The 16,261-nt window shown below is 46.9% G+C and overlaps 1 protein-coding gene across 1 annotated transcript in view; it reads left to right on the top strand.

Annotated features, from left to right (window-relative positions):
• The first annotated feature begins 1,396 nt into the window (after positions 1–1,396).
• MCC (MCC regulator of Wnt signaling pathway) overlaps positions 1,397–16,261 on the top strand; it is a 540,260-nt gene continuing 525,395 nt past the window's right edge. The window contains exon 1 of the mRNA XM_089684729.1: positions 1,397–1,606. Coding sequence (XP_089540855.1) covers positions 1,404–1,606 — 203 coding nt within the window. The 5' untranslated portion in view covers positions 1,397–1,403. The remainder of the gene's footprint in view (positions 1,607–16,261) is intronic.

A 16,261-nucleotide genomic window follows, 5' to 3' on the forward strand; every position in this document is an offset into this window, starting at 1 on the left:
GCGCCTCCTCATCAGTGCCCATAAGTGCTGCCTATTGGTGCCCATCCGTGCTGCCTCATCAATGCACATCAGTGAAGGAGAAAAATTACCTGTTTGCAAAATTTTATAATAGAAACAAAGTAAACCTTTTTTTTTTTTCAAATGTTTTGCTCTTTTTTCATTTACAGTGCAAAAAAATAAAACACCTAGCGGCGATTAAATACCACCAAAAGAAAGCTCTGACTGTTTGAAAAAAATAAAAATGTCATATGGGTACAGTGTTGCATGACTGCGCAATTGTCATTCAAAGCGCGATAGCACTGAAAGCTGAAAATTGGCCTGGGTACGAAGGGGGTAAAAGTGCCCGGTAGGCATTAAATTACCCCAGAACCTGTGTCATTAACCGCTTCCCCTCCACCCTATAGTAGAAATACTGCTACAGGGTGGCATGGCTGTGCAATATATATATATACATACGTGATTTGTATTTGCGGGTAGGGGGCACGCACTGCCATTGATGGCTACAGATGTCAATTACCCGGTGATCCCTAAGTAACACTGACAGGGGAAAGATCTATGTGTACACAACACAAGTCTCTCTCCTGCCAGCAGTAACACACAGCACACAGTTAACCCTTTGATCAATCCAGATGTCAACCCCTTCCTGCCCAGTGTCATTAGTACAGTGTCAGTGCATTTTATTAGCACTGATCACTGTATTGGTGTCACTGGGGATGTCAGTGACACCAAGTTAGTTCCCCCCCAGTGTCAGAACGCCTGCCGCAGTCTCGCTATAAGTCACTGATTGCTGCCATTACTAGTATTAAAAAAAAAATTAAAAATTCCAGTATCTATACCGCCATTTGTAAATGCTATAACTTTCACGTAAACCGATTAATTTACATGTATTGGGATTTTTTAGCAAATACATGTCGCAGAATACATTTTGGCCTAAATTTATGACGAAATTTGATTTTTTTTTTCAAAATTTTTTATTTATAGCGCAAAAAATAACCCCCGCACAGGCAATCAAATACCACCGAAAGAAAGCTCTATTCATGGGAAAAAAGGACATAAATTTCATTTGGGTGCAGCGTTGCATGACCGCGCAAATGTCAAAGTATCGCAGCGCCGTATCGCAAAAAAAGGCCTTGTCAGGAAGGGGGGTAAGTCTTCTGGAGGGCAAGTGGTTAATATGTGCTCGGTTTCTAGGTGTGAATGGGAGATGAACATGGGCACAGAATGGCACATTATGCAACACAGCCCTTACTCCCCTGTACAGGTAATGAGCCCTCTGCTCAGAGCTGAAGTGTCAGCTCCCCGGCCGAGATATGCAGAGAGCGGCGAGTCTAGGAGGGAATGCGGGGCAGAGGAGGCGGGGTCAGGGGCGGGTCCCGGAGGAGCGCTGGGCGGGGCGCCGTTTCATGTGTCCGCAGCTGGCGGCAGTGTATCCCGTCCTGAGTGGGCAGTCTCTGGCCGGGCCGCCGTGCACTATGGCGGCCGCTGTAGAAGTGAACGGGAGTACCAGCTGCAGCGGTAGCAGCGACACGTCCAGCACGGGGGAGGAGGAGAGGATGAGGCGCCTCTTCCAGACGTGTGATGGGGACGGGGACGGATATATCAGCAGGTAAAGGCGGCTCACTCGGCTCCCCGCACGGAGGAGACAACTTTCCAAGTTCCTGACAAATAGTTTTCTGCAAGGGGGGCGCTCTCCATGGCCGGGACACCGGGGAGGGGGCTCGGCGGGGGGTTTGCAGGCCCTGGGGGAGCGGAGGGGGCTCAGGCTGCAACATCCCTCTGCTCTGTACCGGGGGGTGGGCACCCTCTGCACGCCTGAGCCAGCCACCTACCTGCAGGAAGGTAGATTGGGATGACGGCTGATGATGGGAAGCTTCCAGCTGCTGCTTCTCTGCACCGGTGTCACTGATGGGGTGATTCCATTACAGAGGTGATTGGTGGATGGGTGTCACAGTTCTCATCTGCCTAAAGCACAACTCCAGCCACAACTTTCATTCATATATTCCCCAGTAGGTACAAAGGATGGAAATGCAATTTGTGTCTCCTTTGCAAACCCAGATATTACCTTGTGAAATTGCTAGTCACCTCATCACTGTGCTGTACATAGCCTGTGCAAAGAGCAGAGCTGTGGGATGGGCCTAGAAGGCTCCTCCCACTACAGGAGGGGGTGGAGACAAGACCACTCACCCTGCACAAGGAGAGAGCGCAGCACTGACCGGTCTTTATTAAAGGAAGTTCTGTACAAAAGGTTTTGGAAGGGATCTACTGCACAGATCTGGAAGAAAGGCATGCTGAGATTCACGTAAGAATGCACATGCTTGGGCCTCTTGCTTGGCTGATTAACAGCTTCCCGACCGCCCTATAGCAGATATACTACTACAGGGTGGCATGGGTGTGCAAAATCACATATATATATGATTTTGCATTTCTGGGTAGGGGATGCGTGCGCCCCACTCGTGCCACCATTCCCCACTGTTGATCACTGGTTTCCGGCCGGTAATTACTCGCTGGTGCCCGGTGATTGCCAAGGATTTCTGACGGAGGAGAGAACTGTATGTAAACAATACAGTTCTCCTCCCTGTCAGCTCCTGCACACTGCTTTGGATGGCTATACACAGCAGAACCATCCAAAGCAGTGTGATTACAGTAAAGCACACACACAGAACTTACAGTGAAACAGCACACAGTTAACCCTTTGATCGTCCCTCATGTTAACCCCTTCCTGCCCAGTGTCATTGGTATAGTGTCCGTGTTTTTTTTTTTGTTTTTTTTTATCGCTGATCACTGTATTGATGTCAATGACACCAAGTCAGTTCCCCCCAGTGTCAGAATGCCCACCGCAGTCCTGCTATATGTCGCTGATCATTTTTTTTTTTACTGGACATGTTTATTAGCAAAATGTCCAAAATATATATTTTTTTTTCTCAAAATTGTCGGTCTTTTTTTTTCCTTTTTTAATAGCGCAAAAAATAATGCACATGCGATCAAATACCACCAAACTCAATTTTTTGGGGAAAAAGGACATACATTTCATTTGGGTGCAGCATTGCATGACCGCGCAATTGTCAGTTAAATTAACACACTGCTGTATCGCAAAAAATGGCTTGATCAGGAAGGGGGGGTAAATCCTCAGGAGGGTAAGTGGTTCAGGTGCTATGTAACCGTTTGCCCACTGCCCTATTGTAGAAATACTAAAACACACACAGCACACAGTTAACCCTTTGATTGCCCAAAAGTTAACAGCCTTCTGCCCAGTGTCATTAGTACAGTGTCACTGCTTTTTATTAGCACTGATCACTGTATTAGTCTAGGTCAGGGGTGGGCAAACTTTTTGACTTGAGGGCCTCAATGGGTTCATATATTGGACCCGGGGGCCGGACCAAGAGTAGATGAATGATGTGTATGTGTCATCCATAGTAAGTATAGTAATATTCCCCCATAGTAAGCATAGTAATTCATCCCCCATATAGTAATTCATCCCCCCTATAGTAATTCATCCCCCCTATAGTAATTCATCCCCCATATAGTAATTCATCCCCCCTATAGTAATTCATCCCCCATATAGTAATTCATTCCCCATATTAAGTCCCCAAGTCCCCCCTGTGTCAATTCACTTACCTTTGCTCCGCGCGTTCCTCTCGCCGTGTTCCCGCGCCGTTCCGGTGTAGCATGAAAATCTGTCTCCTATGAGGATCTGTCCCCCTCGACGTATCTGCGCATGTGCCAGTTTCAGGCATTAGCAGCCGATCGGCGATCTCCGGCACATGCGCAGATACGTCGAGGGGGACAGATCCTCATAGGAGACAGATTTTCATGCTACACGGCGGACTGTGAGAGGAGCCTAGCTCCGCGGGCCGGATTAAAAGGTCCGCCGGGCCGTAGTTTGCCCATTGCTGGTCTAGGTTCACACCTTTGCAGGTTGCATTTGATGCATTTCTGCATTGCGTTTTTGCCACATATTTGATGCTTTTTGCGTTTCTTTTTTAAATTTTTTTTTTCTTGTTGCTAGGCAGATTTTAAACACAATGCAGCAAAAACGCAATACATGCTTTTCTGCAGTGTTCCCATTTAAGTCTATAGAACCAACAACGCAATGTTTTGCGTTCAAAAAAAGTCCCTGACCCTTTCCAGAAAACCGGGTGAAAACGCAGAGATGTGAACCTGTCCCATATGAAATCATGTTAAATAGACTGTACTGCGTTTCTGCAAAACGCAAGAACCGCTTAGGTGTGAACCTAGAGTAAGTGTCACTGGGGATGACAGTGGCAGTTCCCCCCCAGTGTCAGAATGCCACCGCAGTCCCGCTATAAGTCATTGATCGCCGCCATTACTAGCATAAAAAAAAAATCCTAGTATATATACCGCCATTTGTAGACGCTATAACTTGCATGCAAACCAATTAATTTACATGTATTTGGATTTTTTTTTAGCGAACACATGTAGTAGAATACATTTTAGCCTAAATTTATGCTGAAATTTGATCTTTTTAAATTTTTTTTATTGGACATGTTTAACCGCTTCCCACCCGGCCACTGCACATAAATGGCCAAGTGGGAGCTTCAACGTTCTGAGTGGACATTCAGGAACGTCCTTCAGAACATGTGCACAAGCGTGGCCTTGTGCTCTTGGTGTGCTTGTGACACTTGGACACAGCGCAACACCGCTCGACAGAAGGGACCTCTGATTGGCCCTTTTGATCACATGAAGGCTGTACCCAATCGCAACCGTCATGTGAATTCAACAAAGCCGCCATTTAGTTGAACGGCTCTGCCTCTCCTCACACAGGGCCCATGAGTGAGGAGAAGCAGAGCCGATCAGCGAGTACACACAAGCACATCGCCCACACATCACCCTGTCACAGTACCAGTATCTGTCACTGGTACTGTGACAGATGTGGATCACTGGTACTGTGACAGCTGTGGATCGCTGGGACAGAGGTGGATCATCTGTGATCCACCTTTGTCCCAGTGCCCGTGGTCCACATCTGTCACAATATCAGTAATCCACATCCATCACGGTGTACCAGTGGTCATCCACATCTGTACCAGTGATCTACATTTGTACCAGTGATCCACATCTGTCACAGTGTACCAGTGTAAAATTCACATCTGCACCAGTGATCCACATCTGTCACAGTGTACCAGTGTAAAATTCACATCTGCACCAGTGATCCACATCTGTCACAGTGTACCAGTGCTCACCCACTTCTGTACCAGTGATCAACATCTGTCTAGGGCCTACCAGGGTCAAAGCCACATCTGTCACAGTTTACCAGTGCTCAATATCCATCACAGTGTACCAGTGTCAAATCAACATCTGTACCAGTGAACATCAAAATGTCTAAAAAAAATTATACACCAGCGATGAGGCTTTCCAGCTACTGAGTATGATACACGAGATTAGCGGGAACTCTGTTTGTCAGACTCAGATTTTGAGTATGAGCCAATTGAAAGCAGTGGGTCAGCAACGGATTCTGAGGAGGAGCGAGTCCAAACAAAGAGGTTCAGGAGATCTGAGGAGGAGCAGGCATCCACCAGCAGTGCAGTGGCGAGTACAAGCAGCGCAGCACTCCCAGAAGATAGGCAGACATCCAAGGGTCATTCCATTGTCCTGGTGCTCCAGGGCCTTCACAATTGTGATAGGTAGTCAGGAATTGAGATTTGTAATTTATGCCTCCAGAACGTCTGTAGGTCCTACTTGGATGTTGGACCTCTGTACGTGGCCAGGCTGTGGAAAAGTCTTACACATGTGGTATCCCCATATTCAGGAGAAGCAGCAGAATGTATTTTGGGGTGAAGCTGCAAGTATGCATATGCCTTGTGAGAGGAATAACCTGTTAATATAACAGTTGTGTGGAAAAAAAACACTTTTTATTTACTTCATTTTCCAAACAATTGTGGGAAAGAATTACAGGTTCAAAAAACTCACTATGCATCTTACTAAATACCTTGGAATGTCTTCTTTCCAAAAAGGGGGTCATTTGGGGGGGTTTGTACTTTCCTGGCTTGTTATGCAAACCATAGATGGGTCGAAAATCGGCCGATTTTTCTTTAAAAAAAACGAAAAATTGGTCGTTCAAGCGGCAGACGTTACCAGCAACGGTAAAAAAAAATCGGCCGATTTTCATCGCGTCTACAGCCGGCAAAAAGTGTCCCTGCAGAGAGCTCCGCTATTTCTTTGACAGTTCCTTGACATTTATAGTGGTTGCAACAATGTATTTGTATCCATTTAGGATACAGATGTTTTTATTCGGAAACAAATAGATACATTGTTGCAACCGCTATAAATGTCAAGGAACTGTCAAAGAAATAGCGGAGCTCTCTGCAGGGACATTTTTTGTCGGACTGGAATTCCTCTTCTTCTTTATCCTCTTCTTCTTCTTCATCCTCTTCTTCATCCTCTTCTTCTTCTTCATCCTCTTCTTCTTCTTCTTCATCCTCTTCTTCTTCTTCTTCATCCTCTTCTTCTTCTTCTTCATCCTCTTCTTCTTCTTCTTCATCCTCTTCTTCTTCTTCATCCTCTTCTTCTTCTTCATCCTCTTCTTCTTCTTCATCCTCTTCTTCTTCTTCATCCTTTTCTTCTTCATCTTCCTCTTCTTCATCTTCTTCATCTTCTTCTTCATCCTCTTCTTCTTCATGCTCTTCTTCTTCTTCATCCTCTTCTTCTTCATGCTCTTCTTCTTCTTCATCCTCTTCTTCTTCTTCATCCTCTTCTTCTTCTTCATCCTCTTCTTCTTCTTCATCCTCTTCTTTATCCTCTTTTTCTTCTTTATCCTCTTCTTCTTCTTTATCCTCTTCTTCTTCTTCTTTATCCTCTTCTTCTTCTTCTTTATCCTCTTCTTCTTCTTCTTTATCCTCTTCTTCTTCTTCTTCATCCTCTTCTTCTTCTTCTTCATCCTCTTCTTCTTCTTCTTCATCCTCTTCTTCCTCTTCTTTTTCATCCTCTTCTTCTTCCTCTTCATCCTCTTCTTCCTCTTCTTCTTCTTCATCCTCTTCTTCTTCCTCTTCATCCTCTTCATCCTCTTCTTCATCCTCCTCTTCATCCTCTTCTTCTTCTTCTTCATCCTCTTCTTCTTCTTCTTCATCCTCTTCTTCTTCTTCATCCTCTTCTTCTTCTTCATCCTCCTTCTTCCTTCCTCCTCCTCCCCCCTCCTCCTCCCTCCTCCTCCTCCCTCCTCCTCCCTCCTCCTCCTCCCCCCTCCTCCTCCTCCTCCCTCCTCCTCCCTCCTCCTCCTCCTCCCTCCTCCTCCTCCTCCTCCCTCCTCCCTCCTCCTCCCTCCTCCCTCCTCCCTCCTCCCTCCTCCTCCCTCCTCCTCCCTCCTCCTCCCTCCTCCTCCTCCTCCTCCTCCCCCCTCCTCCTCCTCCCCCCTCCTCCTCCTCCTCCTCCCTCCTCCCTCCTCCTCCTCCTCCCTCCTCCTCCTCCCTCCTCCCTCCTCCCTCCTCCCTCCTCCCTCCCTCCTCCCTCCTCCCTCCTCCCTCCTCCTCCTCCTCCCTCCTCCTCCCTCCTCCTCCCTCCTCCTCCTCCTCCTCCTCCTCCTCCCCCCCCCTCCTCCTCCTCCTCCTCCTCCTCCTCCTTCTTCTTCTTCTTCTTCCAATTTTCAGTGATTGGTAACATATCTTGTAGACGCTATAACTTCCACAGACCAAATAATATACACCGATTGGGATTATTTTTGCCAAAGCAATGTAGCAGTATATATTTTGGCCCAAATTTATGAAGAAAAATTACTTATTTGCTAAATTTTATAAGAGAAACTAAGAAAAATGTTTGTTTGTTTTTTTTAAATTTTTCAGTCTTCAGTCTTTCAGTCTTTTTTTAATTTACAGTGCAAAAAATAAAAAAACTCACTTCTAATTAAATACCACCAAAAGAAAGCTTTATTTGTGTGAAAATAAAAGGGAAAAATTTCATCTGAGTACAGTGTTGCATGACTGAGCAATTATTCAAAGTGTGAGAGCGCTGAAAGCTGAAAATTGGTCTGGGCAGGAAGGGGGTAAAAGTGCCCTGTATGGAAGAGGTTAATAGCAAAAAGTCAAAAATATTGTTTTTTTTTCAAAATTGTCAGTCTTTTTTTGTTTATAGCGTAAAAAATAAAAAACACAGAGGCGATCAAATACCACCGAAAGAATGCTCTATTTGTGGGGAGAAAAGCACATCAATTTCATTTATGTACAACATTGCATGACAGCTGATCGCAAAAAATGGCCTGGTCAGAAAGGGGGGTAAATCCTCTGGAGGGCAAGTGGTTCAAGTGTTCCTAAACCCACAACTGTAAAATCAGTCTGTATATGCAGTAAAGCATGCTTGATATATTCACTGTGGAACCTAAGAGGTAAATCCTCTGCAGTGTGTATAAATGCTGTTTGATCCTGATTCTCTGATTCTCCCCTTCTTCCAGTGCCCCCTCTTATCTCCTGATAAGGCATATAGTTTGGAGTTACTCTGCACATGCTCAGTTTGGTGTGTATTGCTAGAAAGGTGTTTTTTGTTTTTTCATGGGAGGGTGCGTGTGATCAACACAGGACCAATCAGCACTGCCCAGACAGGTCAGGGGTTCTGCATCTTCCTAGAGCAAAATGAAAACTTCTCCAACAAGCTTTAACCAGTGTTCTGCTGGACACTGATAGAAGTCACAAGACTGCTCTAACTGCTGATGAGAAAAGGTATTTAGCAGTTTATATTTACTAAAATAGTTTAATTTCCAGGTTGTGTGTACTGTGGGAGACCAAGATATAGTGAATGCAGGGTCCTGGGTTTAGTAACACTTTAATATCAGTGTCTTATCTGCATTAAATTTGCCTCAGAACCTGTGTAATTAATGTGTTCAGTGTTAAAGGGATGAGGGGGCAACCCTAAGATTTAAGATACATTTAAGATACTCACCCACACAGAGGATCCAGCATCATCCTGCTAAGATCCTCTTCTCAGCAGCAGATCCCGCACCGCCATGTTTCTCTGTGACTTCATCGGAAGGCTGTGCCAGCTCTTCCAAGTTCTGGCACAGCCTCCCGATGATGCGCCGCTAGGCCCCCTCCTCTGTTAGTGAATAGAGGTGATGGGTCCCCATTGCCTCCTGGGAAAAGGAGCATCACATATCTCAGGAGGCAGCAGGGGAGCTAACGTAGTTTGCCTGTTGACCTCACCTATTGAAAATGTTGGTTGCATAGAGTAATGGGGGGGGGGGTTATAACCTCTGTCAGTGTTTTGTTGTTGAATACACTTTCTGTTTCAATATTTTTATTACGAAAGTTTTGTTTTTAAGAATATAACAAGCTCAAAATATGCCCTCGCAGGGGCAGAACAATAACATACAAAAAGAGACATCCTGCTGACTTGTATTAGTCAAAAAACGAAATGTCCAATGACATCAAGAAAGGACGGCAAAAAAGCAGAGCCAAATAGCAGCAGTAATCCAACATAATATCAGAAAAAAAGAGAAAAGAAAATGAAAGTAAAACAAAAGGGAATCAGAAAGAAAACATGAAAGAATGGAAACTAGAGGGATCACGGATCCGGGGCTAGCATAAGCAGCGACTATAGGAGGCCATAACTAGTAGGAGGCAGGGATGGTAAGGAATAACATATCCAAGGTTCCTAAACCTTAAGGAATCTCGGATGAGAATCATGAAGAATGTTAGACATCTGTTTATTGAACAACATAGCATTCATCTGGGTCTTCACCCCCTGGAAGACTACCAAAGGGGTTCTCCAAGCTTGAGCTATAGCACGTTTGGCCGAAATGAATAGGCAGGATGCCAATTTCTGTTGAGACCTAGACAGACCCAAAATTGGGCAATGTAGGAGGGCAACCTTTGCATCCCTACGAACTGTAACATGAAATAGCATTTGTAGCAAACCTAAAACCCTAGACCAGAAGCCTATCAATCGCGGGCACGACCACCAAATGTGCAAGACGTCCCCGCGTAGACCACAGTTTCGGAAACACCTATCTCTGCCAGTCAGATTAAAATGAGCAGTCTGAGCCGGGACCCAGTACCACCACAGTAGAACTTTGTAGGCTGCCTCAAGAGTGACTGTATTGAATGAACATTTCGCCACCATCCCCCAGGCTCTACGCCAATCCTCCGCAGCAATCGAAACACCCAGATCTCACACCCATTGAGAGACATAAGACAAGGGTGATGAGGAAGACCTACTGTTTAGGGAGGCATAAATTACAGAAATAAGACCAGGGGACCCTGGGGAATGCTGGCAAGCGTGTTCAAAGGGCGTTTTGTGGTAAGGATATGTAGAGGTACGACGGAGGGATAGGACCCAGTGGCGCAATTGCAAATACCGATAATATTCCCGTGGCGGGACCTCCCTTGATTCTCGCAGAGACTCCCTAGATGGAAGCGTACGAGCGCCCAGAAAATCATGTACAATAACAAAGCCATGGGAGGTCCACCAAGAGAAAGAAGGGGGATGTTCTAGGCCTGGCGGAAATAAAGGATTATGCGTAATCGGCAAAAGAGGTAGGAATGACGAAATCAAATTACCTGAATATTTTACAGAATCCCAGGTTCTTAAACTGTGAAGCATGATAGGGCTCAAATCCGGAGGGCGCAACTTAGGCGGGAGCCAAAGCAATGTAGTTAAGGAAAGCAGAGCACAGTAATTCTAAGAGTACCCATAACGGAATATCTGTCGTGGCATGAAGCATAGACAACTGGGAAATCTGAGCTGCCAAATAGCATCTAGAAACGTGTGGAACTCCCAAACCTCCCTGTAGTCTGAGTATACAGAGTGGCTCTAGGCACTCTGGGATGTTTATGAGCCCAAATAAAACTGAGAATCCGGCTCTGTAGTACACGAAGAAAAGATGCAGGGACACGAATAGGGAGAGTACGGAAAAAGTACAGGATCTTCGGCAGGATAGTCATCTTAACAGCATGTATCCGGCCAATCCATGATAAAGAAAGAAACTGCCAAGAATGAAGCAGGGAAGTAACAGAGCGCAATAAGGGATAATAGCTGAAAATAAGGCAGAGTAGGAGGAAGTAAGTGTAACACCAAGATAAGCCAGAGAAAGGGATGCTCAACGATAGGGAAATTGTGTCTGCAACCGTTCAACCAGGTCAGCAGGGAGCGTAATATTCAATGCCGTGGTTTTGGACAAATGGATGCGAAGATATAGCCGAAAAATGGTCCAATATGACCTGGAGATTGGGGAAAGTGATGAGAGGATTGGTTAAAACCAAAAGGGCATCATCCGCATAAAAGTTGGCCTTGTATTGAGTGCCGGCATAGGGGACCCCAGAAATATCCGGGTGATTTGGAATGGCTGCAACCTAAGATTTAAGAGCGAGAACAAAAAGAGCAGGCGATAATGGGCATCCCTGTCTCGTGCCCCTGAAAATATTGAAGGATGAGGGAAAAAAACCTGCATATTTAACAGAGGCCGAGGGAGACGAATATAAAGCCGAGATCCAAGCCAGAAATGCGTCACCAAACCCCCATCTAGACAGCGTATATGTCAAGTATTCCTAAGAAAGTGAATCGAACGCTTTATAAATGTCTAGGGATAAAAGGAACCCTGGTATCCTGCGGCGATGTAAAATATGAATGAGATGGATGACTTTACTGATGTTATCAGCAGCTTGTCGCCCCGGAACGAAGCCAACCTGATCTCGATGAATAAGTGAGAGTAGATACTTATTAATTCGGGTGCTCAGAATCTTTCCCAGAATCTTCAAGTCCACGCTTAGCAGCGAGATCGGTCTGAAAGCTTGCAGTTCAAGGGCATCTTCAGCTTTCTTAGGGATCATAGTAATATGCGCCTGAAGAGACTCCAAAGAAAGCTGGGAACCCTGCTTCAAAGAATTGAAAGGCCGTCAAATGAGGAACCAGAACGGTGGCAAATTTTTTATAGTAGAGCCCAGAAAACCCATCTGGGCCTGGAGCCTTGGAGGCCTTCAAAGATCTGATGGCTTGGTAGAGTTCAGATTCAGAGATATCCGCATTCAGGGTATCTCGGGCTGCATCGGATAAAGAGGGTATGTGTAGCTCAGCAAAAAAGCTATAAGCATGTTCAGCGACAAATGTGTTCGGTTTTTGGTAAAGAGAGGACAAAAAATCTGCAAATCTATGAGTAATCTTCACAGGGTCCGAGGTAAGGCCACCGCCCCTCATGCGGAGTTGAACAGATTTATGCGTGCGAACAAGTGAATTAAGTTTCTTGGCCAACATTGGCCCCGGTTTATTGGCACATGTAAGGTTTATCGGCCCAACGTAAGGCCTTCTCAGCTCGTGTAGTGGAGAGAAGATCAAGTTCAGCAGCCACCACATCTCGAGCTTTCCTATTGGCTGTAGTCGGGCAGGCTTTCCAAGTAGTGTCCACCACGGCCAATCTCTAGGTCAATTACAACATCCTCTTCTCTCTGGCCCGTTTCCTGGACGAGGCAATTTGAATCAAATGACCCCTAATGGTGGCTTTGTGAGCCTCCCACAGAGAAACGGCTGAGGATACAGAACCCACATTGTCCGTAAAATAGGATTGAATGTGCGAAAGAACCTGGGAGCAAGAAGCCTGAGTGGTGAGCAGGGATTCCTTGAGTCTCCACAGAAAAGAGGGCCGAGCCATACCAGAAAGACACAGTGAAAAGACCAATGGGTCATGATCAGACCAGTGTGAGGTCGAGATAACAATCTTTTGAATTAAAGATAAATGTTGGAAGGAAATGAAGACGTGATCTATTCTACAAAAGCTCAAGTGTGGGGCCGAGCAGATTGCTTCTAAAAGCGATCACCACGCCCCTATGCTTCTCAAGGGCCGAGGCAGAGAAAAAGGTCGAATAATGGTAGGAGAGGTAGCGCGGCGTGGAGGATTGAGAATACCTTGTCTCCTGTAGGCAGACTACATCCACGTCTTGGGACTTAAGATGATGGAACACTTTAGAACGCTTGGTCGGAGAATTAAAACCAAGGATATTTTGAGAAAATAATCTTCAAATGTTTTAAAGCCATACTGAGTCAAGAGAATTCAGCTGCCAAAGTACGCTAGGAATAACGGTCCAATCCTCAAATGCAACCTTACACTGGGCTGCCCTGGATCCATGAGAAAAAGGAAAAAAACGACGAACAAAAAACGAGACAGAAGAAGAAAGTACACTCTAAGGTAGTGTAACGAAACCACACTAAGTGGAAATTGCGTCCCAACTGTATGGACACACCTAGGGGCTGGCTCTACCACCGGGCACATGGGTGCGTCATAAACAACATAATACAAAAAGAACCTTCATGGGGAGGGGAAGGAAGGGGGAAGGGGAGGAAAAAGGAAAGAGAAAAGGGGAAGGGAAGGGAGGAAGAGGGGAAAAAATAGAAAAGAGGGGGTGGAACAAAACGGGCAAAAAGACAACGTCAAGTACATTACCTTTAATAATGCATAATATGACACCAAAAAAAAAACCCCAAGGAGCCAGCGGTAGCCAGGGACCCACATAACCAAAATCCAAGTATAACAAAAAAGTTAGCGTACGGTAATAGGTGAATTTAATTATGATGTCCCTAGGAGGACCCTCAGACCTCCTCAGACCCAGGGCCCGATGAATGCGATCGAACTCCAGATGGTCTATCGGTATTGCCGGATCCAACTCTTGAAAAAGCGCGGTAGCAGTGGACGTGAGGTCAACGATGGCTTCGGGCAGGCCACGCAGGCGAAGATTACCCCAACGGGACCTATTCTCAAAATCTTTCAAGCACAAGAGAGCCGCGTCAAGCTCTCTTCTCAGACCTGAAAGGTACTGTTCATTTTCGATCACCGTAGCCGAGGCGTCCATCTTATCTTCAAGAACATCAGTGCAGCTTCCCAAATCGCAAATTTCCTTGGTGAGATGATTCGATAGTCTGGAGGGGGCGGTGTAAAGCTCTTGCTGCAGCATGGTCTTAAAGCTGGCCAGGAGGTCTGCGGCCCTCAAGGGGGGCTGTGGGTGGTCTTCGGCCCTCAAGGGGGGCTGTGGGTGGTCTGCGGCCCTCAAGGGGGGCTGTGGGTGGTCTGCGGCCCGCAAGGGGGGCTGTGGGTGGTCTGCGGCCCTCAAGGGGGGCTGTGGGTGGTCTGCGGCCCGCAAGGGGGGCTGTGGGTGGTCTGCGGCCCGCAAGGGGGGCTGTGGGTGGTCTGCGGCCCGTAAGGGAGGCTGTGGGTGGTCTGCGGCCCGCAAGGGAGGCTGTGGGTGGTCTGCGGCCCGCAAGGGAGGCTGTGGGTGGTCTGCGGCCCGCAAGGGAGGCTGTGGGTGGTCTGCGGCCCACAAGGGAGGCTGTGGGTGGTCTGCGGCCCGCAAGGGAGGCTGTGGGTGGTCTGCGGCCCGCAAGGGGGGCTGTGGGTGGTCTGCGGCCCGCAAGGGGGGCTGTGGGTGGTCTGCGGCCCGCAAGGGGGGCTGTGGGTGGTCTGCGGCCTGCAAGGGGGGCTGTGGGTGGTCTGCGGCCTGCAAGGAGGGCTGTGGTGGGTCGGTGTTCTGCATAGGGGGCTGTGGGACGTCTGCAGAGTTGTCTGGCAGGCTCTCCATGTCCGAGAAGGCGTCCAGGCAGCCCGAGGGTAGCGGCGGGGATGCGGCCAAAATCAAGGCTTCTGCCGATAAGTAGGCCATGTCGGCGGGCCGGCTCTGAAATCGAGCATGGGAGGCCACGTTTTTTTCCCCCATGGTAGCGGGGGGGGGGGGGGGGGTCAGCAGAGAGTGAGGACAAAGGGGGGGGACGGAACTGGCTCCCCAGGAGGCCGATTCAGGAAGAAATGTGCCCGGCGGTGGAGAGGCGCAGAGGTCAAGCGGCCATTCCCTGCACTGCTAACGAGCGTCCCCCTGTATACACCTTCTGATTGGATATACTTGTTTAATGAAGGATCTCCATCTCTATGCGCAGAGGATGGGTGACGCAACAGGACAATGACCCAAAGCATACAAGTAATTGAACAAAACAATGGCTGCAACAGCACAGAATACGCCTTCTGGAGCGGCCCAGTCAGAGTCCTGGCCTCAACCCGACTGAAATGCTGTGGCATGACCTTAAGAGAGCGATTCACACCAGACATCCCAAGAATATTGCTACACTGAAACAGTTTTGTGAAGAGGAGTGGTCCAAAATTACTCCAGATCGTTGTGCAGGTCTGATCTGCAACTACAGGAAACGTTTGGTTGAGGTTATTGCTGCCAAAGGAGGGTCAACCAGTTATTAAGTCCAAAGGTTCACATACTTTTTCCTCCCTGCACTGTGAATGTTTACATGTTATGTGCAATTAAACCATGGCAACATCTAATGTTTGTGTAGTATTATGTTCAGCAGACTGTGTTCTTCTATTGTTGTGACTTAGATGACGTTCAGAGCACATTTTATGCCCAATTCATGCAAAACTCCTCGTAATCCCAAGGGGTTCACATACTTTTTCTTGCAACTGTATGTGAACAGGCACCATAGGAAGCAATGTTATTTCACATGTTGTGCGGATTGGATGTGGTTCAAACCACATCCAATCCGCATATATGTGAATGGGCACTAAAGGTTATACTTTGCCATCTAGGAATATCTTTTTTTTTTTTTTTTTTTTTTTTTTTTTTTTTTTTTTTTATGTACAGAAATGACTGTGGAATATGCATTTTGATATTGTGATATTTTTTCCTATATTATTGTATATACTCGAGTATAAGCCGACCCGAATATAAGCCGAGGTACCTAATTTTACCACAAAAAACTGGGAGAAACTATTGACTCGAGTATAAGCCGAGGGTGGGAACACCAGTGGGAAGAATCGTGCCTCATCATTGGTGTCAGTGGGAGGAATCGTGCCTCATCATTGGTGTCAGTGGGAGGAATAGTGCCCCATCATTGGTATCAGTGGGAGGAATAGTGCCCCATCATTGGTGTCAGTGGGAGGAATAGTGCCCCATCATTGGTGTCAGTGGGAGGAATAGCGCCACATCATTGGTGTCAGTGGGAGGAATAGTGCCCCATCATTGGTATCAGTGGCAGGAATAGTGCCCCATCATTAGTATCAGTGGGGGGAATAGCACCCCATTATTGGTGTCAGTGGAATAGTGCCCCATCTTTGGTGTCAGTGGGAGGAATAGTGTCCCATCATTGGTGTCAGTGGGAGGAATAGTGTCCCAACATTGGTGTCAGTGGGAGGAATAGTATCCCATCATTGGTGTCAGTGGGGGGGGTGGAGGAATAGTGCCCCATCGTTGGTGTCAGTGGGGGGGAGGAATAGTATCCCATGATTGGTGTCAGTGGGGGGTGGAATAGTGCTCCATGATTGGTGTCAGTGGGGAGTGGAATA

Source organism: Staurois parvus, unplaced genomic scaffold, assembly GCF_062004578.1.
Source record: "Staurois parvus isolate SC_StPar_1 unplaced genomic scaffold, SC_StPar_1.0 ptg000354l, whole genome shotgun sequence".
In the NCBI taxonomy this organism is placed as follows: domain Eukaryota; kingdom Metazoa; phylum Chordata; class Amphibia; order Anura; family Ranidae; genus Staurois; species Staurois parvus.